This window comes from Lepus europaeus, chromosome 12 (genome assembly GCF_033115175.1).
Source record: "Lepus europaeus isolate LE1 chromosome 12, mLepTim1.pri, whole genome shotgun sequence".
In the NCBI taxonomy this organism is placed as follows: Eukaryota; Metazoa; Chordata; class Mammalia; order Lagomorpha; family Leporidae; genus Lepus; species Lepus europaeus.
In genome coordinates, this window is record NC_084838.1 from 41,730,429 (window position 1) to 41,758,338 (window position 27,910).

The window sequence follows — 27,910 nt, forward strand, 5'->3', positions numbered from 1 at the left end:
AGTGACGTGAAGCCACCGGAGGTGTCGTTGCTGTGTTGCGCGACTGGGCCTGAACGTGCAAGGGGGCTTGGACCCGGGAAGCTATCACCATGTCGATTGAAATCGAGTCCTCGGAGTGAGTGCTGCGGCGGCGGATGTTGGCGGCGTGGCGGGGGCCGGGAGGTTAAGGGTGTGGCGTGGCAGGGTGTTCGGGGGGAGGCGTCCGAGAGGCTGGAGTGGAGGGCCCACAAAGAAGCTGCTTGGTTCCGGCTCCTCGGAGGTGGGCCCCCGAGCAAGTAGCAGCCCTGGGAGAGCGGCGGCGCAGGGCGGGGGAAAGGCACACCTCGCAGGCCTTCCTTGCACTCCTCTGCCTAGCCCTCATCACGCGGGATTGTCACCGCCTCCCCTGCTAGCCCGGGTAGGTGTCTAGGGGCTCCTTTCCTTGTAGTCCCAGTGCCCAGCCCCACCGTGGAGCTCAGTTGCTGCTTTTGGGGTGAATGAACCACAAGCAGTTTCATCCTGCCCGATCTGGCGGCGCAGTTTGGTTTTCCTGTGAGCTCTGTGTAGCCGCACGGCAGGGACAGGATCCATAGCCTGGGCCCGAGGAATGATCGGGTGGGAGGGGAGCAGGGCAAGCGGCAGATAATAAAATGCGAAGCGTAACAGGTCAGTGTCGTGAAGAGAAATAAAGCAAAGAAGAATGATAGGGGATGCTGGAGATCCAGATGACTAAGTCCGGGCGGGAGTTGGAAAGGATTCCTGCTTTGGGACTTGAATGGCAGCTCTAACAATCATTCTCTCGGCCTTGAAGACCCTGTCTGTAGCAGCAGTATCGGCTGCATGTTTTTGTTGAGAATAATACCTACTAGTTACTAGGGAATTATTTATTTGAGAGGCAGAGAGACAGAGACAAACAGAGAGCTCCTATCAATTGGTTCACTTCCCAAATGCCCAGAGTGGCCGGTACTAGGTCAGGTTGAAGCCAGGAATCAGGAGCACAATCTGATTCTTAGATGGGTGGCAGAGGCTCAACTACTTGGGTCCTCAACTACTTGGGTGTGCATTAGCAGTGAGATGGAATTGGGAGTGGAGCTGGGACCCACTCTCAGGCACTTTACTATGGGATGCGATAAAGTCCCAGGAGGTGGCTTTGCTGCTCGGCCAAATGCCTGCCCATTCTTTACTAAGGACTGTCTGTGGTGAGCCTTGCTCTAAGTAATGTAGTCAACACTTTAGTCACCCCTACAGGGTGGGCAATAGGCAGGAGATGTTCCCTGACTTGTCTCAAGGTCAGACTGAGTGACAGCTCTGATTCCCATGCCAGCACATCTCCAAAGCTGTTAGCTCGGTGTGTATTTCACTGTGTTGGAAGGCAGTGTTTTGATTTTGGCTGTGACAAGGTCTTTGGGAGGCAAGGAGTGTGTCATTCTGGGCACGCACAGTGGAAGTCGTGGGAAGTGTGCTAAGGCAGATCACACAGTGCTAAGCCTGGGTGCCTCACTACAGGGCTGTGAGAACAAGACAACAGCAAGTAGCAGGAATCAGTTCCCTTTAGCAGGAGTTTTTAAGAAGATTGTGTTTGCTTTCCTGTCACTGCTAGTTTGTTTGTTTTTTTTTTTTTAATTTTTATTTTATTTATCCTGAACGAGTTAAACACAGACAGAGAGCTCTCTTCCATCCATTGGTTCACTCCCCCAGATGGCTGCAACAGCTAGCACCGGGCCAGGCCAAGGTCAGGAGCCAGGAGCTTCATTTGGGTCCCCCTTGTGAGTGGTAGGAGTCCCAACACTTGGGCCATCTTCTGCTGCTTTTCCCAAGCCATTAGCAGGGAGCTGGATTGGAAGTGGATATGGGATGCTGACATTGCAGGCAGCAGCTTTATTTGCTATTCCACAATGCCGGCCCCCACACTCTTCGTTTTAATCCTCACCTGTTAACTGTTATTGGTGAAATCCTCATCTATAAATTGGGGATAATAAGACATCTATGTTGTAGGTTTATTTTGGGCATAATAATCACATCTAAAATGCTTAGAGCAGTATCTGTTAAGATGAAGCACATAATAAATGTTGATTATTTTTTATGATTATTTCTCTGGGAAAGGGAATTGATTAAATTTGAGTGTGAGGTCCCCTACAGCCAGGAGAGTCTGACCCTTTACACTAGCGCTGTCTGTACATATGTGGGTCACATATGTACATTAAGGGAAGAGAAAGAAAAATGTATCACGGCATCATCAAGTGAATTTGTGCAGTTATATAAACAAATTCTTCAACAGACTTATTATTAAGCCCAGGATCAAGAAACTTTAACTAGGAATAAATACATATATTCAGTTATAAATAAATTTTAAAAAATACCTTGTAAGCTTTCTGTCACATGTAGAAAGTGATTGCATAGTGTCTGAATATTTGAAAATTATCTAAAATCCATTTTCCCTTGGGAAACTGACTCCACAATGTTTTTATTTCACTTGTCTTGAAAATTTGATAGCAAAGCCAGTGGGTGAGTGTTTGCAGATGGAGAGGCAGAGCCTTGTATCCTTTTATATACAGTGCAGCTGTACTGTATACCCACTAAGGTGATCTCAATTCATATTTTTTTGTTTGTCATTTAAAAAAGGATGCAACCATCCTGCAATCATTTTTTTTTTTTTATCAATGACTAGACTAGGCTTAAAATATTTCACTGAAGTATGTAACATGCGATCAAAAATTAATCAGAAATGGCTCAGGCTTAGGAAATAAGAGTCACCTTAGTACCAACTCCCTTTCTAGCTGATGGTGAGACATTGGGTAAATGCTTTTCCCCTTTCTGAACCCCAGATCTCCTGTCTTTGGGATGGAGATGCCTTGTAACTTAGATTGTGGAATAATTGGAAAGTTTTACCCACATGATAAGAAATGGAAAGTAGGTAGAGGAAGGTGGATGACTGGGAGCAGTAAGCTGACGGGGTTTTATTTGGGGCTTTGGGTGAGTGAGGATCCCTGAGCTGAATGACTTGCTTTCTTTCAGTGTGATCCGTCTCATCATGCAGTACCTGAAGGAAAACAGTTTGCATCGGGCGTTGGCCACTTTACAGGAAGAGACTACTGTGTCTCTGAATACTGTGGACAGCATTGAGAGTTTTGTGGCTGATATTAATAGTGGCCATTGGGATACTGTTTTACAAGCTATACAGTCTCTGAAATTGCCAGACAAAACCCTCATTGACCTCTATGAACAGGTAAGAGTGGAGGTGATGATGGTCCCCATGGGTTGGTTTATTGTGGGCAGGCCCCCTGACTGGGAAGTATCAGTGAGCATTCCTTCAAGACCTGTAGGCCCATAACATCCCTTCAAGCTTATATTGTCAAGGTGTGGCAGTATGTGTAGAAGTCTCCTCCCTCGCCAGTTGAAAATCTTCTGAATGATCATTACATGAAGGATTCTGGCAATTGGAATTAACCACCTCGAACTGGTGCTCAGTTCTCCACAAGTTGAATGCTTAGTTCTCTGCAAGACGGTCCTGACTTCAGATACTACCTGCAATTTGGAGTCTTCATCACCCACACTTTTGATTAACTGACTACAAATTTGGGGGTTCCCATGGCCCACTGAGGTTTGATAATTTGTCCAGATGACTCAGAGAACTCAGGGAAGCTCTATACTTACAAATTCAGTTTTATTATCAAGAATACACATCAGGACCAGCCAAATGAAGAAAACACAGAGCCAGTTCTGTGCTGTCCCTCAGGAATTGGGGTGTGCTACCCACTTGCTGTGTCAATGTTTTCACCACCCTGGAAACTCCATTGAGGTTTTTACTGAGGTCCATTAGGTAGGCCTGATTGATAATTTGATCTTCAGCCCCCTCTCTTTGTCCCCTCCCCATTCTGCCCTTGAGAACCTCAAAGCCTCAAGCACCTAATCAGATGGGTTGGTGTTTCTGGTAACAAGTCCCTGTCCTGAGCCATCCCCTTACTAAAAACTTGGGTGTGATTCAAGGAATTCATGAATATATAATAGACTCCTGTCACTGGAAAAAATCCCAAGGGTGTTAGGAGCTGCAAACCAGGAATCTAGAAAAAAATTAGATAAATTGGGGCCAGTGCCGTGGCATAACAGTTAGAGCCACCACCTGCAGTGCCGGCATGTATGGAAGCATCCAGTGCCGGCATCCAGTATGGAAGCTGGTTTGAATCGCAGCTGCTCCACTTCTGATCCAGCTCTCTGCTATGGCCTGGAAAAGCCATAGAAGATGGCTCAAGTCCTTGGGCCCCTGCAGCCACGTGGGAGACCCAGAAGAAGCTCCTGGCTTTGGATCAGCACAGCTGTGGCCGTTGCAGCCAACCGGGAGTGAACCAGAGGATGGAAGACCTGTCTCTCTCTGCCACTTCTTCACTCTGTAACTCTGACTTTCAAATAGAAGAAATCTTTTTTCTTTATTTATTTGAAAGTCAGAGTTAAACAGCGAGAGAAGGAGTAGCAGAGAGAGAGACAGGTCTTCCATCCGCTGGTTCACTCCCCAATTGGCCACAGCGGGTGGAGATGTGCCGATCCAAAGCCAGGAAACAGGAGCTTCTTCCAGGTCTCCCATGGGGGTGTAGGAGCCCAAGGACTTGGGCCATCTTCTACTGCTTTCCCAGGCCACAGCAGAGAGCTGAATCGGAAGTGGAGCAGCCAGACTTGAACCAGCACCCATATGGGATGCTGGCACTGCAGGCAGCAGCTTTACCCGCTACGCCACAGCACCGGCCCCAAATAAATAAATCTTAAAAAAAAATTAGATAAATTATTTTTATAAAACAGAAGGGTGAACTTTCTGGAAATAAGATTGTAGTGTAGTTTGAAGTAAAAATAGGGAAGTTAATTTGTGTCTGTATAGTGCACAAGAGTTCAGTAATTACGCAAAGAAAATTTTGGTAACCAGAGAATGGTTTCCCTTGAGCCCGTGGAGATGTTCCCATCTGTTGTTTTCTTCAGTATCTGTGTTCTGAACAAGAGGCAAAAGATGAGGAGAGAGTGGTAGAGAAAAATAAAGGTTAGGGCTTGAAGTTTTAAAGTTATTATTTACAATTACTTCTGTTGTCCACCTGAAATTGCTAGTGAAAAGGAAAAGCATTTCTCAGTATTGGAAATCACTTTGGCAGGACATATACTGTCAGGAGTTTTACTGAAGAAAAAAAAAAAAGAATGTTTTGAAGTAACCATTTTCTTTTCATTGTCCAGGTTGTTCTGGAATTGATAGAACTGCGTGAGTTGGGTGCTGCCAGGTCACTTCTGAGGCAGACTGACCCTATGATCATGTTGAAGCAAACACAGCCAGAGCGGTACATTCATCTGGAGAACCTCTTGGCCAGGTCTTATTTTGATCCTCGTGAGGTATGAGTGTGATACTGAAAAGAAGATTTTCTTAACTTTGGAAATGTGTAACAGTATGATCTTTTTTGCCATTTTGTTGGCCACTTAAAAAGGTTATTGAATTAGTTTCATTTTACTTGAGAGGCAGACAGAGAGTGAGTGAGATCTTCCACCCATGGTTCACTGCCTAAATGCCTACAACAGCCAGAGCAAAACTAGGCTGAGGCCAGGAGTCCTAAACTCAATCGGGGTCTTCCCAGGGTGTGCTTTAGCTGGAATTGGAAGCAGAGCTGGCGCTTGAACCAGACATTCCACTATGGACACAGGTATCACCTGCCCCATTGTTGGACAGATTTTGTTTAGGATAACATTTTTTTTTTAAAGATTTATTTATTTGAAAGTCAGTTACTCAGAGAGAGAGAGAGGTTCACTCTCCAGATGGCCACCATGGCTGGAGCTGCGCCGATCCGAAGGCAGCAACCAGGAGCTTTCCCATGCCACAGCAGGAAGCTGGATCGGAAGTGGAGCAGCTGGGACTGGAACTGGTGCCCAAATATGGGATGCTGGCACTGTAGGCAGCAGCTTTAACCCGCTACGCCACAATGCTGGCCCCTCATTCAGCTTTCTGAGTATTTGAAGGTCTTCTGTACATACCCCATTTTAGAGGATTCTGTATAAATTAATAGAGAATTAGAAATGTTATTCTGATGTCATTTCCACATTAGCCCAATACTTACCTGGCCCTGTAGTACAGCCTGACTGCCTGACATATTCACTGAGCATTTGTGTTCCTTGGCCCTAATAGTTAACAGTTTCATTCCAGTCCTTTGAGTCCCTAGAAACTTGTGCTTTAGTTTGTTACTGAGTATATTTACAAGTAGCTTGTGGTGACTGGTATTCTTTTATTTTTCCAAAGTTTTATATACTTTAATCCATCCATCTTCCTCCCCCTTTTTTTTCTTTTTTAAAATACTTATTTTTTACTTAAAAGGCAGTTACAGAGAGAGATCTTTTATTCATTGATTCACTCCGCAAATAACTGTAGTGGCCAGGACTGGGCCAAGCTGTGAAGCCAGGAGCCCAGAACTCCATCTGTGTCTCCCACATGGGTGGCAGGAGCCCAAACAGTTGGACTGCCTGCTGCTTTCCCAGGCTCATTAGCATGGAGCTGGATTGGAAATGGAGCAGCCAGGACTTGAACTGGTGCTCATGTGGGATGCTGGTGTTATCGGGTGGTGCCTTTTTTTTTTTTTTTAAAGATTATTTATTTATTTGAAAGAGTTACAGAGAAGTAGAGACTGAAAGAGAGAGAGAGAGAGAGAGAGAGAGAGAGTGAGGTCATCCATCTGCTGGTTCACTCCCCAAATAGCTGCAGTGACCAGGCTAGGCCAGGCCAAAACCAGGAGCTGGGAGCTTCTTTGAGGTTTTCTACATGGGTGCAGGGGCCCAAGCACTTGGGCCATCTTACACTGCTTTCCCAGGTGTGTTAGCAGGAAATTGGATTGGAAATGGAACAGCCAGGACTTGAACTGGTACTCATATGGGATGCTGGTACTGCAGATGGCAGTTTAAAATTTTTTTTTTTTTTTTTTTTTGGACAGGCAGAATGGACAGTGAGAGAGAGAGATAGAGAGAAAGATCTTCCTTTTCCGTTGGTTCACCCCACAATGGTCGCTGCGACTGGCATGCTGCAGCTGGTGCACCGCACTGATCCGAAGGCAGGAGCCAGGTGCTTCCTCCTGGTCTTCCATGCGGGTACAGGGACCTAAGCACTTGGGCCATCCTCCACTGCCCTCCCGGGCCACAGCAGAGAGCTGGACTGGAAGAGGAGCAACCGGGACAGAATCTGGCGCCCCGACTGGGACTAGAACCTAGTGTGCTGGTGCCACAGGTAGAGGATTAGCTTATTGAGCCACGGCGCTAGCCTACAGACGGCAGTTTAACCTGATGTGCCACAGTGTTGGCCCCATAACTGGCTTCTTTTTTTTTTTTTTTTTTTTTAAGATTTCTTTTATTTGCAAGACAGAGTTACAGAGAGGTAGAGACAAGAGAGAGAGAGGTCTTCCATCCGCTGGTTCACTCCCCAGATGCCCTCAACAGCTGGAGCTGCGCCGATCCAAAGCCTGGAGCCAGGAACTTCCTCCAGGTCTTCCACATGGGTGCAGGGGCCCAAGGACTTGGGCCATCTTCTACTGCTTTCCCAGGCCACAGCAGAGAGCTAGATGGGACGAGGAGCAGCCAGGATTAGAACTGGTGCCCGTATGGGATGCCAGTGCTTCATGCCAAGGCTTTAACCTGCTGTGCCACTGCGCCGGCCCCCATAACTGGCTTCTTAACTGATAGGCCAAACACCCACCTCAGGAATTAGTTTTTGAAAACTAAATTGAGGGGCTGGCATTGTGGCACAGCAGGTTAAGCCCCTTCTTGCTATGCTGGCATCCCTTATGGGAGCGCTAGTTCAAGTCCCAGCTGCTTTTTTGCTTCTGATCTAGCTTCCTGCTGATGTGCCTGAGAGGGCAGCGGATGATGGCCAAAGTGGTTGGGCCCTGCCACCCACATGGGTGACCAGGATGGAGTTCTTCACTCTGCTTTGGACTGGCCAATCTGGCTGTTGTGGCCATTTGGGAAGAGAACCAGTATATCAAGTCTGTGTCACTGTGCTTTTTAAATAAAAAAAATAAATAAGTCTTAAAAAAAAAAAAGAAAACTAAATTGGGTTAAGCTGCTCTTTAGGTAGTTTCATGTTTGTCTCTTTATTTCTGTTTGTTTTGATTAAGCACATTTAAGTTTTGTGATTACTTCTTGAAAATGATGCTATCTTCTCCCCTTTTTTAGGCATATCCAGATGGAAGTAGCAAAGAGAAGAGGAGAGCAGCAATTGCCCAGGCTCTAGCTGGGGAAGTCAGTGTGGTGCCTCCGTCTCGTCTCATGGCATTGCTGGGACAGGTAATTGAGCACCTGGTACTATGTGTTTAAACCATATGTCTGGGCTAAAGAAACCAGACATCCTAATAACTGTGCTTATACCAACAGCTGGCCAACCTCTCATTTCCCCTGGGAGAGCCTATATAGATGAATGGTTAAGAACGTGAGCTCTAGAATCAGTTAGGATTAGAGTGACCAGGGGTTGCCATTATGCCATGCAGCACATTAAGCCACTGCTTGGGATGTCTCCATCCAATATCAGAGAACCTGTGATCGAGCCCTGCCTCCACTTCAGATCCAGCTTCCTGATAATGCGCTTGAGAGGCAGCAGATGGTAGCCTGTGGAGTTGGGCTCCTGCCACCCACTTGGGAGACCTGGGTGATGGATCCCCATCAACTATTGCAGGTGTTTGGGGGGTAAACCAGTGGATGGGAGCTCACTCTCTTCTCTTTAAAAAGTAAGTAAAATTTTATAAATAGTATAATTACTAATAGATTAATTAAAGATATGGGAGTACTTCAGAGAATTTTTAGGAAAATAGAATTAAAAATACATTTTCTAGGGGCTGGCATTGTGACACAATGGGTTAAAGCTCTAACCTGCAGTGCTGGCATCTCATATGGGCCCTGGTTCACATCCTGGCTGCTCCACTTCAGATTCAGCTCCCTGCTAATGTGCCTGGGAAAGCAGCAGAAGATGGCCCAAGTGCTTGGGACCCAGAAGAAACTCCCAGCTCCTGGCTTTGATCTGGCCCAGCCCCAGCCGTTGTGGCCATTTGGGGATTGAACCAGTGGTTGGAAGATCTTTCTTTCTGTCTCTCCCTCTCTGTAACTGTGCCTTTCAAAAAAATAAATCTAAAAAAAAAAAAAATACATTCTGTGGCTGGCATTTGATTTACCAGTTAAGATGCCACTTGGGATGGTTCAGTTCCCATGCTTGTTCCTAATTCTAGCTTCCTGCTGGTGCATGCCCAGGGAGGTAACAGGTGATGGCTCCAAGTAGTTGGGGCCCTTCTACCCGTGTGGGAGACATGGATTGAGTTCCCTGTTCCTGGCTTCAGCCTGGCCCAGTCCTAGCTGTTGTAGGCATTTGAGGAGTAAACCAGTGTTTGAAAAATCGATCAATCACTCTCTTTCTCCCTTTCAAACACATTTAAAAAAATATTAAAACGCTGTTTTGTTTTGGTGCAAGAATTTTGAACTCTGCATAATAGAAATCTTTGAAAATTTTATGGAAAATACATGTTTTATTTATTTTTTAAAGATCTTTTATTTATTTAAGAGGTAGAGTTACAGAGAGTGAGAGAGACAGACAGAGAGAAAGGTTTCCCTTCTGTTGGTTCACTCCCCAAATGGCCGCAACAGCCTGAGCTGTGTGGATCTGAAGCCATCTTCTACAGCAGAGAGCTGGATTGGGAGAGGAGCAACCATGACTAGAACTGGCGCCCATATAGGATGCTGGCACCACTGGTGGAGGATTAACCTACTACACCACAGTGCCAGCCCTGGAAAATACATGTTTTAAAAAACTATATATGGATTTCAAATCTCTTTGCACCAAAATAAACTTATATTTGAAAAATATCCGGGGCTGGCACTGTGGTGTAGCGGGTAAAGCCGTTGCCTGTAGTCCCGGCATCCCATATGGGAGCTGGTTCAAGTCCTGCTGCTCCACTTCCGATCCAGCTTTCTGCTATGGCCTGGGAAAGCAGTAGAAGATGACCCAAGTCCCTGGGCCCCTACACCCTACGTGGGAGACCTGGAAGAAGCTCCTGGCTCCTGGCTCCTGGCTTTGGATTGGCGCAGCTCCGGCTGTTGCGGCCAATTGAGGAGTGAACCAGTGAATGGAAGACCTCTCTCTCTGCCTCTCCTTCTCCCTCTGTGTAACTCTGACTTTCTAATAAATAAATGAATCTTTAAAAAAAATCATTTATTTTTCTTTTTGGTTGAAAGAGAGAGATCTTCCATCCTCGGATTTTCTCCCCAAATTCCTGCAAGAGCTAGGCTGGGCTAGGCCAAGGCCAGGAGCCAGGAACTTCATCTGGGTCTCCGCCCCATGTGGGTGGCAGGGACCTAGGTTCTTGGGCCATTATCTGCTGCCTCTTAGGGTGTACATTAGCAGGAAGTTGGAACAGGAATCAGAGCTGGACCTCAAACTAGGCACCTTGATATGGGATGTGGATGTTATCCCAAGGGGTAGCTAAAAACTGCTGTGCCAAATGTCTACCCCAAAAACTATCTTTTGTTTTTTCACAAATTTTTTGAAGTACCCTCATATGAGGGGAAAAGATAGCAAGAATGTAGTATATAAAGTGTTAACAGTGGCCTTTTAAGAAAAGATTTATTTATTTGAAAGTTAGAGTGGAGAGAGATAGAAAAGAGGTCTTCCATCCACTGGTTCATTCTCCAAATGGCTGCAATGGCTGGAGTTGGGCCTGCAGGGGCCCAAGCCTTCAGGCCATCTTCTGCTGCTTTCCCAGGTGCATTAGCAGGGAGCTGGATAGGAAGTGGAGCAGCTGGAACTGGAACCAGCACCTATATGGGATGCTGGCATTGCAGGCAGTGACTTAACCCACTATGCCACATGCCAGCTCCAACAGTGACTTGTTTGGGTGTTGGAAATTTCTATGGAAAATTTCTCGTTTCCAAATTTTGTTTCTAACAAAAGAGCCACATCTCCATGGAAAATAGTTACAGATTTATTGGCTTTTGGAGTCCCCTTCTACTTTGAGATCAGCCTGTGTTCTTGAAGGAAGCACAGGTTATGTTGCAATTGTATGATCAGAGATGGTTGGGGTCAGGTTTCTGGATAATTCATGGTTTCCTCTGGATGTCATCCTTTCCAGTTTTTTTTTTTTTTTTTTTTTTTTTTTAATTTTTGACAGGCAGAGTGGACAGTAGAGGGAGACAGAGAGAAAGGTCTTCCTTTTTGCCGTTGGTTCACCCTCCAATGGCCGCTGTGGCTGGCGCGCTGGAGCCAGGTGCTTCTCCTGGTCTCCCATGGGGTGCAGGGCCCAAGCACTTGGGCCATCCTCCACTGCACTCCCTGGCCACAGCAGAGAGCTGGCCTGGAAGAGGGGCAACTGGGACAGGATCGGTGCCCTGACCGGGACTAGAACCCGGTGTGCCGGCGCCGCAAGGTGGAGGATTAGCCTACTGAGCTACGGCGCCGGCCTGCAGTTTGGTTTTTGTCTGAGCAATTATGACCAGATTGGGGCTGGTGCTGTGGTATAGTAGGTAAAACCTCCACCTGTGGCACTGGCATCCCATGTGGGTGCTGGTTCGAGTCCTGGCTGCTCCATTTCCAATCCAGCTCTCTGCTAATGGCCTGGGAAATGGAAGATGACCCAGGTGCTTGGGCTTCTGCACCCATATGGGAGACCCGGAAGGAGCTGCTGGCTTCTGGTTTGGGATTGGCTCAGCTTTGATTGTTGCATCCATTTAGGGTATGAATCAGGGAATGAAAGCTCTCTCTCTCTGTCTCTTCCTCTATGTCTATAACTCTGCATCTCAAATAAATAAGTCTTTAAACAAAAAAAATCACGACCGGATCTTAAAAGCACCTGACTAAACTACTGTACTTTGTTTTTCTGCTAGGCACTGAAGTGGCAGCAGCACCAGGGGCTGCTTCCTCCTGGTATGACCATAGATTTGTTTAGAGGCAAAGCAGCTGTTAAAGATGTGGAAGAAGAAAAGTTTCCCACGCAGTTGAGCAGGCACATTAAGGTAGGATCTTTAGACACTTGGCCAGTCCGTAGTCATTTGTTGAAGACTCATCGTGGCGTTGACCAGGATGTATGCCTGAAACTTGGATACTTGGGAAGGAAAACTCATTCTCCAGCTCCGACAACATTCAGAGTTGCTCTTGGTGTCCGCCAGTGTCCTGCTGTTGCCTAACAGTGGCACAGCTCAGTTAACAGAACTGACAGGTGAACATTTGCCCTTTGGGCCATCATCTGCCCTATACTTCCTCCCAAGAAGCTTGCGTTTGAAAGAATGGGTACTACTTCTTTGGATCAGCCCTGCATTACCTGAACTTCCAATATATTTGTCCTGTTCAGCGACTGTGTTTTTGCCTGCCATGTGTCAGGCAAGGTGCTAGTGATGGATTATAAAGAGGACTCATGTAAAGTTTGGGAAAAATTATTTTTCTATTTTAGGGCTGTGTTTGTTTTTTTTTTTTAAATTTTCAGTCTGAGACTTTTGCAGGAAAAAGCACAATTCAATAATTGCTGCAGTTCCCAGAATTACAAGTATATTTGCTACTTTAGTGTCTCCTTTATATTACAGATTCTGTCAGGGTTTGTGTTCTGATTATACATAGATTTTACAATGTTTGAATTATGTGTTCTAACTTGCAGCATGTTTATTTACCCTGGCTGAAGCCTTGAGACCAATAGAAGTCCATTATAATTGTGCTACTGTTCTCAGCTTTTCTGTTATAAATGCTTTCCTTTTGTTTCTTCCCGTCTGTCTGATTTCCTGTAATTCTCATCTGTTCCTGGGAGCATCCTCACTGGTGAAGGCTTAGGATGCATTACCAGGCACTCTGTCGCTCTGGCTAGTTCTCCTAGATTTGGTCAGCCACATGTTACCATTTGATGAAACAAAGGTTATGAAACAGTTATGGAAAGTTTATTTACAAAATTGTGTGGGGAACATACATTTATTTTTCAAAAATTAGCTTTTTTACCCCCCCCCCCCCAGATGCACAATAAGAGCATACTAGGCTGTATTGGGTGTAAAAGGTGGTTAATTCTATTTGTTCTAAGTCTCTTGTTAAAATACTTCTTTAGCTTTTTTGCAATAGCCACGTCACATTTGAAAAACTGATCTCAGCTACACATAAAACTGATCAGAGGACATGCATCCACCCGCTCCTGTGTCCAGGTGTAGAAACGCTCCTGCAGTCCCCTGTAATAAGGCCAGCTGTGACTATGCCAGGGCAGAGTTTGTAAAAGGGTAAATGGAGCTTGTTTTATGGATAAAATGCATCTATTCCATTGTTTCGTTTGAAACAGTTTGGTCAGAAATCACATGTGGAGTGTGCTCGATTTTCTCCAGATGGTCAGTATCTGGTCACTGGGTCTGTTGATGGCTTCATTGAAGTATGGAACTTTACTACTGGAAAAATTCGGAAGGTAAAGTATTTTAAATACATTAAGTTTCTTAGTGGAAGAATTACTGACTTTGAATTGCTTAATCTTGTCTTATCTCTAAGTCAACTTAGTTAAGGAAGGATCTGTAAGGAACATGTATTACTTTTGTAATTTAAAAACCCATTTAAAGTTAAGCTAAATTCTAATCTATTATTAGGCAAGGGAGAACCCTTATTATTTATTATTTTTATTTATTATTTTCAGGCTTTATTTATTTGAAAGGCAGAGTGACACAGGGGAGGAGAGGGAGGGAGGGAGAGAGATGTCTTCCATCTGTTGGTTCACTGCCAAATGGCCCCAACAGCTAAGTCTGGGCCAGGCTGAAGCCAGGAGCCAGGAACTGTACTCTGATATGGGATGCCAGCGTTGTACGCAGCAGCTTAACTTGCCACACCACAACACTGGCCCCTCTGTTATTTTTATAATCAAAATGTGTTTTATAAAATAAATCCATTAATTAGTGAATGGGTAAATGGTATATGTATGTAACAAACACTAGTTACTCACAAAAAAGGATGAAATCCTGTCATTTGTGACAGCATGGATGGAACTGGAGGTCATTATGTTAAGTGACATAAGACAAGCACAGAAAGACAAGTACCACATGATCTCACCTCATGTGTGAAATCTAAAAAAAGTTGATCTTGTACAAGTTGACAGAATGGTGGTTACCAGAGGTAGGGGAGAGCAGGGAGTGGGGAAGGGTGGGGGAAGTTTGCTTATCGGGTTCTGAATCATAGTTAGATAAGAGAAAGAAGTTCTCATGACCTGTTGCACGGAGGGAGACGGTGGATAACAATACTCTGTGTGTGTGTATTTTTTTAAAGATTTATTTGACTTGACTTATGGTATTGTTTTTTTGTATTGTATTTATCCATCTATTCTCCTACAATTTCTCATGGTACTTTTATGTTTCATTATGTTTAATTGTTGATTCATCTGGCGTTTGTTTAGGAGAAAGTTGGCATGGATCTAACTTAATTTTTTCCCAGACTACTATTTATTGACTATCTTGTCCATGGATTAAAAATGTAATTTTCATCATAGAGAACTAAATTCCACTCAATGATAATGGATTTATGTTTTTTTTTTTTTTTTTAAGATTTATTTATTTATTTGAAAGAGTTACAAAGAGAGAGGGAGAGACAGAGAGATCTTCCATCTGCTGGTTTATTCTCCAGATGGCTGCAGTGGCTAGGACTGGGCCATGCCAATGCCAGGAGCTTCATCTGGGTGATCCCAGGGATGGCAGGGACCCAAACGCTTTGGCTATTCTGCTGCTTTTCCCAGGCCATGAGCAGGGAGCTGGATTGGAAGTGGAGCAGCCAGGACATGAACTGGTGCGCATGTGGGATGCCTGCATTGCAGTCTTTACCCACTATACCACAGTGCTGGCCCCTTAGTTGTCCTTTTTTTTAAACCACGAAGCAGTTTCATAATTAGAATTTTTTATAATTAGGAAAACATTGTAAAGATACTTTATTTTTGAGTAGCTGAGAATTTGAAAAAAAAAATGTTTGCTTTCTAATAATACTTCAAGAAATTCAAATTTATTACAGTTGTAAAATGGAAAACTGTAGAGAAATAGTGCCTTGAAAAGATTAGTGAGTAAAACATCTAAGCTGTTAATATTTTTACACTATTAATTAGAGTTGTGTGAAATTATTCCCAGCAATGTCAGTTGTCTTTAGGAACATGGGAGTGTGTCACTGGTTTCTGCTTTGGAAGTATGCACAGTCCATATCCTGCTTTCAGTGGTTTTTTGGGGCCCTGTGACCTTGGTTTTGTGGTGTCTTGATAACTGCTAACTGTTGTTTCCTGTAGGATCTTAAGTACCAGGCCCAGGATAACTTTATGATGATGGATGATGCTGTCCTCTGCATGTGTTTCAGCAGAGATACAGAAATGTTAGCAACTGGGGCTCAGGATGGAAAAATCAAGGTATGAATTAGAGACATTTACTCTTTTTTTTCTTAACTATTTATTTATTTGTATTTATTTATTTGAAAGAGCTACAGTCGCTTCCATTTGTTAGCTTACTTCCCAGATGGCTGCAGCAGCCAGGGCTGGACCAGGCTGAAGTCAGGAGCCTGGAATTCCATCTTGGTCTCCCACATGGGTGGCAGGGTCTCATGTACTTGGCCATCAACATTTTCTGCCTTCCAGGCACATTAGCAGGGAGGTGGGAATTTGAACCTGCACTCACATGGGATGCTGGTGTCACAGGTGGCAGTTTAACCAGCGCCACGGTGCCGGCCCTGGGACATATGCTATTAGATGTAGACACTTTGAGAGTTCCTGTAATGGAGTAGTTTCCTACAGGTGATATTTGGTATAATAATAGCTAGTGTTTGTTGAACATCAACTTTATACTGATCACTACTTTTTCTCGTTACATCCTAATAATAACTCTGCCTTGGGTGGTCCAGTCAAATGGTTCAGGTCACACCATTGGCGAGTGATAGATCTAGGACTTCAGACCAGGTTTGCTCTCCTCTTTTTCCTGCTGGCTCACTGTATGATGTATTGTACTTTGATTTTAGGGAATGGTCTGTAGCCTGTTAGCTGTGGTTTGTATTTAACTGCTGGTAATACATCCTTGGCTAGATAAAGGACAGAAGTGCTCTCTGCTAAGTGAACTTAGAGTCTGAATATTTGTTTTTAATAATTTACAAGGAAAGAGTTTTAAGTTTCAAAGGATTCGGTTATCATTGTACTGTGTGGGCCAGCTGTATCATATTCATCCATTAGCATGCATTTTTAATGCTATTTTGGTGCATTAGTGAACATTGCCTCTCACTGGGCTTTGTGGGCTATATTGGGACACTGTTATTTACAAGTTTAAACTTTTTTCCTATAAAGGTATGGAAGATTCAGAGTGGCCAGTGTTTAAGGAGATTTGAAAGGGCACACAGTAAAGGCGTCACCTGTCTAAGCTTTTCTAAGGATAGCAGTCAGATCCTTAGTGCCTCTTTTGACCAGACAATTAGGTAAGTAAGAATCCCAAAATTACCCTCACTTGGGTTTGATATAATGAGGCCCCAGAGGGAGGTACTAGTGATTCTTTTATTTATTTGAGAGGCAGAAACAGACAGTTCCCATCCACTGGTTCATTCCCCAGATGTGTAGGGCTGGGGCCAAAGCTGGGAATGCAGTCTGGGTCTCCTGTGTCAGTGGCATTACTTGAGCCATTACCTGCTGCCTCACAGGGTCTGTGGTAATAGGAAGCTGGAGTTAGGAGTCTGAGCTGGAAATCGAACTCGGGCACTGTGCTGTGCGGTACGGGTGTGCTGACTGGGAGGCTAGATGCCCGCTTTCACAGGATATAGAGGATAGGAGAGTGAGGGTATCTGAGAATTCATTTCCCAAAGTGCAGCTGACACAGTGCTGTTCTTCTGTCCCTTTGAGGCTTTGCCCAGAAGAGAGATTAGGAAGGGGTTTTGCAGTATTTCATGTTCTCAGGAATGTAGTCTGTGCACCCACCTACATCTGAATCACCTTAGAGAGCCTCTTCACCAGCCGATATTTGTGACTCTTGTGAACTGATTTTTTAGAGATCCATCCTGAAAAGAAGCTTGTGGTATTATTGATATGTTTTCTTTCAGTCTCTTTCTGTACAAGGCTTTTGTTTGTGTTCCTTGTTTGATATATGAAAATCATAATGTATTCACAACCCTCTCTCTTCCCTTAATAATGTGAGCTTCTATATAATTCATCTAAACTTGATCCTAGCCATAAAATATAGAAGATTAATTGTTCTTTTCATTTGCTTTTGTTTTGTCATAGAATTCATGGTTTAAAATCTGGGAAAACACTGAAGGAATTTCGGGGCCATTCTTCCTTTGTTAACGAGGCAACATTTACCCAAGATGGCCATTACATCATCAGTGCGTCCTCTGATGGCACTGTGAAGGTTAAGTATTTGCTGCTGCTTTCGTTCAGAATGTCTGTTCCATCTTTGTTATTTGAGGAGTTTTTGGTGGTGATAATGGTGTTGATTGTGGTGGACTAAACCACTTTACTATTTTAGACAAAACTGAGGTGAGTTGAGACAGTAATATTCTGTGGGTAATTACTGTTGCTCCAAGTACCCCAAATCTCAAGCCTCTACAGTCCAAACAAACTTTATCATGTGTCAGAAACAGAAAGGACACGGAGTCCTAAACCTAAGTCATGCCCCCTTCACAGATACACCCAGTGGTTAGATCTTACCTTGCCATAGGTAAAGTCCACCTCTAACAGACAAATTCGTAAAGGGCTCAGTGGCCATGTAAGTTGATTCTTTTTTGTTGTGCGTCACTCTCACCTCTGGTCCCCAAATTTAGGGCCTCCGCACGGCATTTATAAAGGGGCGGCAGAAGTGCAGAGTAGAACTAAGCCCCCTCTTATTTACTGCCCGCAGCTCTCAGCCAAGAGTATTGAATCCTCATACTTTCAGAGATTTAGTTAATTGAAGAGTGGGCCTCATTTCCTAGAAAAGACATAAGAAACCCAAACAGAAATTTGTTAGGTGATCTTTGAGACACTCCATTAGCATTCTAGACCTGCTTTTAGAATGCCTTGTGCAAGTGTGTGCTTTGAAGTGCCATTGGGAAATGGCTTGTCCAGGCTTCTTTGCTTTGTGGTCTTTCCCTGATAGGGGGAAGTGGGATGAAGAGGGTAAAGCATCTCACAGATCTTTGAACAGAAAACATTAGAAGCCTTAGAATTTTTTTTTTTTTTTTTAATTTATTTGAAAGGCAGAGTTAGAGAGAAGGAGAGACAGAGATCGTATACCCGCTGGTTCACTGCCCAGATGGTCGCAACAGCTGGGGCTGGGCCTGGCCAAAGCCGGGAGCCATGAGCTGGGTCTCCCACATGGGTGCAGGGGTCCAAGGACTTGGGCCATCTTCCACTACTTTCCAGGCATATTAGCAAGGAGCTGAATGAGAAGTGGAGCAGCTGGGTCTTGAACTGGTGCTCATATGGGATGCTGGCATTGTAGTGTAGTGGGTTAAGCTGCTGTCTGAGACCCCAGAACTCTTTTTTTTTTTTTTTTTTTGAGAGAGAGACAAAGACAGAAAAATAGCTCCCATCCACTGGTTCATTCTCCAAGTGCCTACAGTAGCTGCAGCTGGGCCAGGCCAAAGTTAGGAGCCAGTAACCAAATCCAGGTCTCCCACCTGAATGGCAAGGACCCAGCTACTTGAGTTTTCCATTGCTGCCTCCCTGGGTGCACATTAACTGGAAGCTAGAATCAGGAGAGGAGCCAGGACTCATACCCAGACACTCCTGTATGGGGTGCAGGCTTTAAGCAGTGTCTTAACCACTGTGTCAGACATGCACCCCTTCTTTGGAACTCGTGATCCCTGAGATGTTCATTTTCCTCATAGGCAAATAGGCTTCAGCGAGGAGATGGGGGCAGGTGATTGTTTACATTGGAGCAAGCAATGGGGCCACTGTTTCCTCCTGATAGTGGCTGTTTATTAAACGTCTGTTTTGTGCCAAACTCTGTGGGAAGGTACAGAGGAAACAACAGTATGTGGGCAATGCCATGCAGTGTTTGGTCCATCTCTTCAGTAAGCACATCTCAGATAATCCATGCTGTCTGATTTAACCCCTTCACTTTGTAAGAGCAGAGAAGAATGAGGTGAAAAGCATTAGGGTAGAGAACTACGTCTAGAAGAGATGTTGGGCTAGGGAAAGGAATACAAGTGGCCAATAGTAGCTTCCATTACGCATGTCTGTGTAACACTGTGACTTCTGGTCAGTTGTTGATGGTATAAACTGTGTGTTAGAATCATTTGTGGAACTTCTAAAAAATGCCCATGCCTGTGGTTCATCCCAGACCTACCAAATCAGAATCTCAGGCTAGGGTCCCATGCTAGAAAGCCCCTTTTTAGTTTTTGTTTGTTGGTTTTTAAAAATTTTTTTTGTTTCTTTGAAAGGAAGAGAAAGTAAGAGAAAGTGTGCCCCATTCTCTCGTTCATTCCCCAAAGGACTGCAACACCCAGGGCTGGGCCCGGCTGGGTCCAGGGTCAGGAACTCCATCTGGCCTCCCATGTGGGTGGCAAGGACGCAGGTACTTGTGCCACCATCTGCTGCTTCTCAGGATACGTTAGCAAGAAGTTGGATTGGCAGCAGAGGCACGGCTCTATCCAGCCACTCCGATGTGGGATGTGGGTGTTCTAAGCAGTGGCCTAACCCACTAATGCCACAATACCTGCTGCTCCCCACTGCCCCTCAATTAGTTTTGATATCAAGACAAAGATAGCTTGCTTTTTTCTGTGTTTTATTTATTTACTTATTTAATTTGAAAGGCAAAGTTAGAGAGGAGAGAAAGAACTTTTTTTTAGAAAAAAGATTTATTTGTTTATTTGAAAGAGTTACACAGAGAGAGGAGAGGCTGAGAGAGAGAGAGATGTTTTCCATCTGATGGTTCACTCCCCAGTTGGCCGCAACGGCTAGAGCTGTGCTGATCCGTAGCCAGGAGCCAGGAGTTTCTTCCAATTCTCCCACATCGGTGCAGGGGCCCAAGGCTTTGAGCCATCTTCTACTGCTTTCCCAGGCCATAGCAGAGAGCTGGATTGGAAGTGGAGCAGCCAGGTCTTGAACTGGCGCCCATATGGGATGCTGGCACTGCAGGCCAGGGCAATAACCCACTGCACCACAGTGCTGGCCTTGAGATAGAACTTTGATCTGCTGGGTCACTCCCCAAATGGCTGCAGTGGCTGGGGCTGGGCCAGGCTGAATCTAGGGGCTTTGTCAGAATCTCCCACATGGATGCAGGGGCCTACGGACTGGGGGCATCCTCGACTGCCTTCCAGGCTCATTAGCAGGGAGCTGGATGGGAGGTGGAGCAGCTAGGACTCGAACCATCATCCATATGGGATGCTACATTGCAGGTAGCAGCTAAACCCTCTATGCCATCCTGGCCCCAAGGGTATTTTCTAATTGCTTATGCTGGTAACAGTGTTGATGGGTAGTTTTTTTGTTTTTTTTTAATTGAAAATGTTTTGGGGCCGGTGCCGTGGCTTAACAGGCTAATCCTCCGCCTTGTGGCAATGGCACACCGGGTTCTAGTCCCGGTTGGGGCGCCAGATTCTATCCCGGTTGCCCCTCTTCCAGGCCAGCTCTCTGCTATGGCCCGGGAGTGCAGTGGAGGATGGCCCAAGTCTTGGGCCCTGCACCCGCATGGGAGACCAGGAGAAGCACCTGGCTCCTGGCTTCGGATCAGCGAGATGCGCCGGCCGCAGCGGCCATTGGAGGGTGAACCAATGGCAAAAAGGAAGACCTTTCTCTCTGTCTTTCTCTCTCTCACTATCCACTCTGCCTGTCAAAAAGGAAAAAAAAAAGTTTTTATTTATTTTTAAAGGTTTTATTTATTTGAAAGGCAAAATTAGAAAGAGGGAGAGACACATCTCCATCTGCTGGTTTTATCCCCAGATGACCACAACAGCCAGCACTGGGCCAGGCTGAAGCCAGGAGTCAGGAGCTTTATCTGGATCTCTCTTATGGGTGGCAGGGGCCCAAGCACTCGAGCCATCTTCTGCTGATTTTCCTAGACCATTAGAGGGAGCTGTATTGAAAGCGAAGCAGCTGAGCGGGTGCTGTGGCCTAGCGGGTTAAGCTGCCTGTGGTGCTGGCATCCTATATGGGTGCCTGTTTGAGTCCCAGCTGCTCCACTTCCAGTCCAGCTCCCTGCTAATGTGCCTGGGAAAGCAGTGGAAGATGGCCCAAGTCCTTTGGCCCCTGTACCCATGTGGGAGACCTGGAAGAAGTTCCTGGCTCCTGGCTTTGAAATGGCCCAGCTCCAGCCATTACAGCAATTTGTGGAGTGAACCAGCAGTTGGAAGATCTCCCTTTCTTTGCCTTTGCCTCTCCCTCTGTAACTCCACCTTTCGAGTAAAATAAATAAATCTTTAAAAGATAAAGAAAAGTAGAGTAGTTGAGGCTCAAACCAGCCAAGATGGGATGCCAGTGTCACAGACAGCGGCTTTACCCGCTGTGCCGCAATGCCAGCCCCAACACATAGTTAATTTTAAAGATAATTGGCTGTAATAATAACTGATAGAATTAAAAAGGAGAGAACAATCCAACATGGGAAGCAGGATACACAGCAGATTCATAGAACGGCAGATGCCCTAAACAGCACTCTGGCCTCAGAATCAGCCCTTAAGGCGTTCTGATCTGGCTAAAAAGCCCATGAGAGTTTCTCAGGCATGGAAAGCCAAGACACTGTGGCAAAAAAAAATGACCTAAATGAAAGATCTCTGTGAGTGAGATCCCAGTGGAAAGAACGGGCCATCAAAGAAGGGGTACCTTTCTCTGAAAGGAAGAGAGAACTTCCACTTTGATTATGGCCTTGTGTAAATAAGGTCAGAGTTTGTGAACTCAGGAGGCTTCCATAATCTTGGCAGCTCATGACAAGAGCCTCAGGAGATTACTGACATCATAAATAGTGTGTCAGTTGTTAAATCAACAATGGGAGTCACTCTGCACTTACTCCCCATATAGGATCTCTGTCCTTAATGTGTTGTACTATGTGAATTAATGGTAAAATTAGTATTCAAACAGTACTTTATACTTTGTATGTGTGGGTGCAAACTGTTGAAATCTTTACTTAGTATATACTAAGTTGATCTGTATATAGGCTAATCCTCTGCCTGCAGCGCCAGCACAGCGGGTTCTAGTCCCAGTTGGGGTGCCGGTTCTGTCCTGGTTGCTCCTCTTCCAGTCCAGCTCTCTGCTGTGGTCCAGGAGTGCAGTGCAGGATGGCCCAGGTCCTTGGGAGACCAGGAGGAAGCACCTGGCTCCTGGCTTCGGGTCAGCACGGTGCACCGGCCATAACACACCAGCTGTTGAGGCCACTTGAGGGGTGAACCAACGGAAAAAGGAAGACCTTTCTCTCTCTCTCTCATTGTCTAACTCTGCTTGTAAAAAAAGAAAAAAAAAAAAAAGAATCATAATGAAGAATGGGATGGAAGAGGGAGTAGGAGATGGGATGGTTTGTGGGTGGGAGGGAGGTTATAGAGGGTAAAACCGCTATAATCCAAAAGTACTTTTGAATATTTATTAAATAAAAATTTAAAAAAGATAGTTAGCTATGGTTTTTTTTTTTTTGACAGGTAGAGTTAGACAGTGAGAGAGAGAGAGAGAGAGGAAAAGGTCTTCCTTCCATTGGTTCACCCCTCAAATGGCTGCTACAGCCGGTGCGCTGTGCCGATCTGAAGCCAGGAGCCAGGTGCTTCCTCCTGGTCTCCCATGCAGGTGCAGGGCCCAAGCACTTGGGCAATCCTCCACTGCCTTCCAAGACTAGAACCTGGAGTGCTGGCACCACAGGCGGAGGATTAGCCTAGTGAGCCGCAGCACCGGCCAGTTAGCTATGTTAACTAAGGAAAAAAATGAAAGATCATAGGTTTTAAAAAGCTTTTATTATTTGGTTTGTGACTTTTGTTTTGTTAATGCAAGTTAATCTACAAATAGATGATGAATGTTTACCCATGGCAAGGCTGGTATTTGATTAGACTTAAAATCAAATAAGCAGCTTTTTTCCTCCTCAGTTTTCATTTAAGCAACCTAATTTTATGGGTTTTGCATTTTTAAACTCTAGAAATTTTATGCCCCTCCAAATATTTATGTGTTCAATGTCTTGTGTGGCAGATCTGGAATATGAAGACCACAGAATGTTCAAACACCTTTAAATCCCTGGGCAGCACAGCGGGGACAGATATTACTGTCAACAGTGTGATTCTGCTTCCTAAAAACCCGGAGCACTTTGTGGTGTGCAACAGGTCCAACACCGTGGTCATCATGAACATGCAGGGACAGGTGAGTGTGGAGACAGCACTTGTGGGCCGTTCCTAATCCAGTGTGTCCAGGTCTTGGCTCTCCCAGTAACCAGATATGGGTTCACTACTCTGTGAACTGTGGAAGCTGTATTTATTCCTCAGAGACTTATATAAACCATAACCCTACAAAACATCTTCGGTGTTTCAAAAGTTCCTTCCTTCCCTGGCAGTGCTTACATAGTACTGCTTTTTCTTTCTTATCCTTTGTGTAAATACAGCTCTGCTTGGTCTTTAAGATTCCTTCAGAACCTTGTTGAAGACTTGAAGATAACAGTCTTTGTTTGCTTAGGGAGATACACTGGTGTGGATTTCCAACTTGGGTCATCTCCCAGATAGCACATGAGCTAAACTGGAGCACTACTAATAGGAAAGACAGTGGTGTCCTTGTGAGGTGCATTTGTAATGAGGACACCTGCACGGTTTCCCTGGGAATCTCATTTCTGTGGACTGGGGGCATTCGGAGCGTGCTGGGCATGCATCGCAGTGCGGTGGAAATGCAGGCCTGGGCACTCTCCTGAGCATGAAGAAGACCCGAGGATCGGTGTGCCGAGTTCCCTGCACCTAATGAGCTGGTGGTTCACAGCCCACGGCTGAGACTGCTAGTCTGTAGCGTCCCCTGGGCCACGGCCTAAGAGCCACAGCTGCCTGGTGCATCCTCTAAGCATACCTCCTAGTACACGATTTGAAAAAATAGATTCTTAAAGCCAGGAGCCTACAACGCCATCTGGTTCTCCCATGTGGGTGGCAGAAACCCAGCCATCTTCCACTGCTTTCCCACGTACATTAGCAAGGAGCTGGATCAGAAGCAGAGCAACTGAGACTCCAACCAGTGCTCATCTGGGATGCTGGCATCATAGGCGGCATTGCTGTGCTACAAGGCCAGCCCCACCTTGATATTTTTCATCAGAGTTTTGTAGTTTCTCTCATGTAAAATAAGTTTTTTATACTTATTTGAAAGAGAAGAGAGAGACCTTTATTTCTTTTTAAGATTTGTTTCTTTATTTGAAAGGCAGAGTTACAGAGAGTCTTCCATCCACTGATTCACTCCCCAAATGGCCATAATGGCTGTAGCTAGGCCGGTCTGAAGATAGGAGCTAGGAGCTTCTTCCAGGTCTCCCACGGGGGTGCAGAGGCCCAAGCACTTGGACCATCTTCCACTGCTTTCCAAGGCTCAGTAGCAGGCAGCTAAATTGGAAGTGGAGCAGCCGGGACTCTAACCACCACCCATATGGGATGCCAGCGCTGCAGGCTGAGGCTTAACCTACTATGCCACAGCACCCACCCCTGAGAGATTTTATATTCCCTGGTTCACTCCTCAAATGCTGGCAATGGCTAAGACTGGGCTGGCCAAAGTTAGGAGCCAGGAACTCAATCCAGGCCTCTCATGTGGATAGCAGGAACCCAATCACTTGAGCCAGTATCTGCTGCCTCCCAGTGTCTGCATTAGCAGGAAGTAGGAGCTGAAGCTGGGCTTTGCAGCTGGACACGTCAGTGTGGGATGTGGGCGTCCTAATTGGTGACAACTGCTAGGCTAAATGCCTGCCCTGGTTTAGTGCAACACACAGCTGCTGTTGAGTTTTCTGTTATTGTCATTTTGTCCTTTAGAGACTGGTATTATGTAAATGAAATCATGCAGTAGGTAATCTTTTGGCTTTTTGAAATTAGTTTCTAGGGGAAGTGACACAGTGTGGTGGGGTAAGTTTCCCCTATTGGAGTTCAAGTCACGGCTCCTCTGCTTCTGATCCAGCTCCCTATGAATGCACCCTGGGAGGCAGCAGATGATGGCTGAAGTTCTGGGCCCCTGCCACCTGTGTGGGAAACTAGATGGAATTCCTGGCTCCTGGCTTCAGCCTGGTCCATCCCTGGCTGTTGTGGACATTTGAGGAGTCAACCAGGGACTGGAAGATTGATCTTCTCTGTTCTTTCAAGTTGTTGAAAAATCTTAAAAAAAAAAAAAAAGAAATTGGTTTTTTTTCTCAGGTTGGTTTATGTCTTAGAGACAGTTTGATCCTGCATGGGAAGAATAACTCATTCTGTTAGAGGAAACTGGGTATATATGTGTCCAGAAAGCTTGAGATTGGAAGGATTTTGTGTGTGTGGTAATGAATTTGCTTCAGGGTAGCAGGGCTCAGGCTGAAGAGCAGTATTGATGACTTGGGAATGTATAAATTCAGGATCTCTGCCATTGCAGCTCATGGAGTGAGTATTTCCCAGGCAAGAGAATTTAGCACATGAGTGAAATTTGAGATTTAGTTAGAAATCACAGTGAACTGAAGTACAAAATAAGTGTAAAAATATCAGCTAAAAAAATGTCATCTTTAAGTGTAGTTTGTATTAACAAAGGTTTGAAAAAGCTCCAAGAGGTTGAGTACTGGTCACCCATGTTTTGTTTTCGTCTTGGGGGGTGGTGCAATCTAGATCGTCAGAAGCTTCAGCTCCGGTAAGAGAGAAGGTGGCGACTTCGTCTGCTGCGCCCTCTCCCCCCGGGGTGAATGGATCTACTGCGTGGGGGAGGACTTTGTGCTCTACTGTTTCAGCACAGTCACTGGCAAACTGGAGAGAACTTTGACGGTGAGTACTGCTGACCCAGAGCGTCTAAGAGCTTACGGCCAATGCTTGTGCCTCAGTATAAAAAATCTAACGGATGGCCGGCGCCGTGGCTCACTAGGCTAATCCTCCGCCTTGCGGCGCCGGCACACCGGGTTCTAGTCCCGGTTGGGGCACCGATCCTGTCCCGGTTGCCCCTCTTCCAGGCCAGCTCTCTGCTGTGGCCAGGGAGTGCAGTGGAGGATGGCCCAAGTCCTTGGGCCCTGCACCCCATGGGAGACCAGGAGAAGCACCTGGCTCCTGCCATCGGAACAGCGCGGTGCGCCAGCCGCAGCGCGCTACCACGGCGGCCATTGGAGGGTGAACCAACGGCAAAAGGAAGACCTTTCTCTCTGTCTCTCTCTCACTGTCCGCTCTGCCTGTCAAAAAAAAAAAAAAAAAAAATCTAACAGAGGCCTTTATGACAAATTGAGAGTCCATATGTACTTGTATGAAATTACCTCCTTCGTCAGGAAAAGCCATCCTTCAGTGACCGTGCAGCTGCAGGTGGGTAGGATGGTGCACTGTACACAAAGCAGAGAAGGGAGAACAACCCATCTAGCCAGCTAGATTACGTCTTCCTCGTGGGGGCTGGGGATTGATAGAGGCGCTTTCTCCCTGTCTTTCTAGGGGCAGATTACTTGTACGTTACTCTCTCAAATTGATTAAGATGTTTTTAAAACTTTCAGCTCTATGTATGATAAAAGTACATGGAGTAATTCATGCCAGCTGCTGTAACAAATAATCTGCAGATCTCAGTGGCTTACCACTATGTCACCATGTGACGAGAGTTGGATACAGTCCTCCCTCCTGTCTGCTTAGGAACATGCAGCCTCCCAAGACCTCGTCTCTCCCACCTAGTTCAGGCAGGCTCTTCAGAGGGATTCATTACAGGCCCGTGCCACCTAACGCTGCGCTGTTTCCAGGTTCACGAGAAGGATGTGATTGGTATTGCACATCACCCTCATCAGAACCTGATTGCTACCTACAGTGAAGACGGACTGCTAAAGCTCTGGAAACCCTAACTCTCTCAACCAGCTTGGAAGCATGTACTTAAATGAAGACAGATCCATGAGTTGCTCCCCGCTCCCCAGCCCCTGCCCTGAGGCCAGCTTTTCTAAGTGAACAGATCATCTTAATTAGGTACAAGAATACTTTTGTGAAAATTCGTGTTGCAGTAGCAGTAATCCTTTTTTTAAATGTATTTTTAAGGTATTAGTTTATCTGTTTCTAACTGGGGTTGTCACTTATGTTTTCATTAATCTACCTAGAGCGTAAAATACTGGTATTTCTTAGAAAAAGATTGTACCCCTTTGATTATCTGAAATGCTGATTAAAATGTGCCTCCTATATTAAAACTTGTAAATAAGGAACTACCCCTTAATTCAGTAGCTATTTTTTTTAAGATGTTAATAAACTTTACACCTTTCTGGAGACTTGCTTTAAGTATACATAATACTCACCTAGTTAACATATGAATCAAGGGAAGAGGGGATGTCATCCTACCTGAATCTCAAGTCCAACAGGAAGTGGATTCCTGGGCTAGGGTAGACGAACCTGTGGAAAGGCCAGGATGCATGAATCTCATTTCACTGCTCTCACCCTGCCCTATTCATTCTGAACCGTGCCTCTGCCCATGTGCATGTCAACTCCAGGACTGTCTTCTGGAGGATCATTTATAAAAGTTTCAGCATTTCCCTTTCGCAAGTAGAGGAGGATTTGGCATTGAAAATCAGCTATTGTTCTGAAGGAAAATTAGAAAAGGACCTGGGGATTTCGAAGTCTCTTACAAGGTGCAGAACCATCAGTTGGCTTAAGAAGAAAATTTAAAAGCCAACAAAACCTTTGGAAGTGCTTTGCTCAGTGTCTGATTTTCCATCAAAAGATGTATGAAGGTGCTATGCTATGTGCTATTTCAAGAATGTAAAATCTTATTTCTCTAGGCCTTTAATGCCCACTTTTTAAAGTTTGCAGTCTTTTATAATTTACCTCTGACCATGACTTTAAATACTGATCCTGTGCCTGACACGTAATGCTCCACATTGGCTGAATTAATTCTGAGCAGCACTAAGAAATTCCTGTTATCTT

At 45.3% G+C, this 27,910-nt stretch overlaps 1 protein-coding gene across 1 annotated transcript; it reads left to right on the plus strand.

Annotated features, from left to right (window-relative positions):
* On the plus strand, window positions 1-27,258 carry SMU1 (SMU1 DNA replication regulator and spliceosomal factor). The gene is made up of 12 exons (XM_062208090.1): window positions 1-115; window positions 2,995-3,205; window positions 5,191-5,343; window positions 8,158-8,268; window positions 11,845-11,973; window positions 13,269-13,388; window positions 15,231-15,347; window positions 16,269-16,396; window positions 17,193-17,319; window positions 23,049-23,216; window positions 25,655-25,807; window positions 26,749-27,258. Exons 1-12 carry the CDS (start codon window positions 90-92, stop codon window positions 26,845-26,847), a joined length of 1,542 nt encoding a protein of 513 aa, XP_062064074.1. The 5' UTR covers window positions 1-89; the 3' UTR covers window positions 26,848-27,258.
* Window positions 27,259-27,910: the final 652 nt, after the last annotated feature.

Coding starts and splice junctions, on each gene's coding strand:
- SMU1 (XM_062208090.1), top strand. CDS start 90: ATGTCGATTGAAATCGAGTCCTCGGA. Junction 8,269..11,844: donor TCATGGCATTGCTGGGACAG/GTAATTGAGCAC, acceptor TTTTTCTGCTAG/GCACTGAAGTGGCAGCAGCA. Junction 23,217..25,654: donor TCATGAACATGCAGGGACAG/GTGAGTGTGGAG, acceptor GGTGCAATCTAG/ATCGTCAGAAGCTTCAGCTC.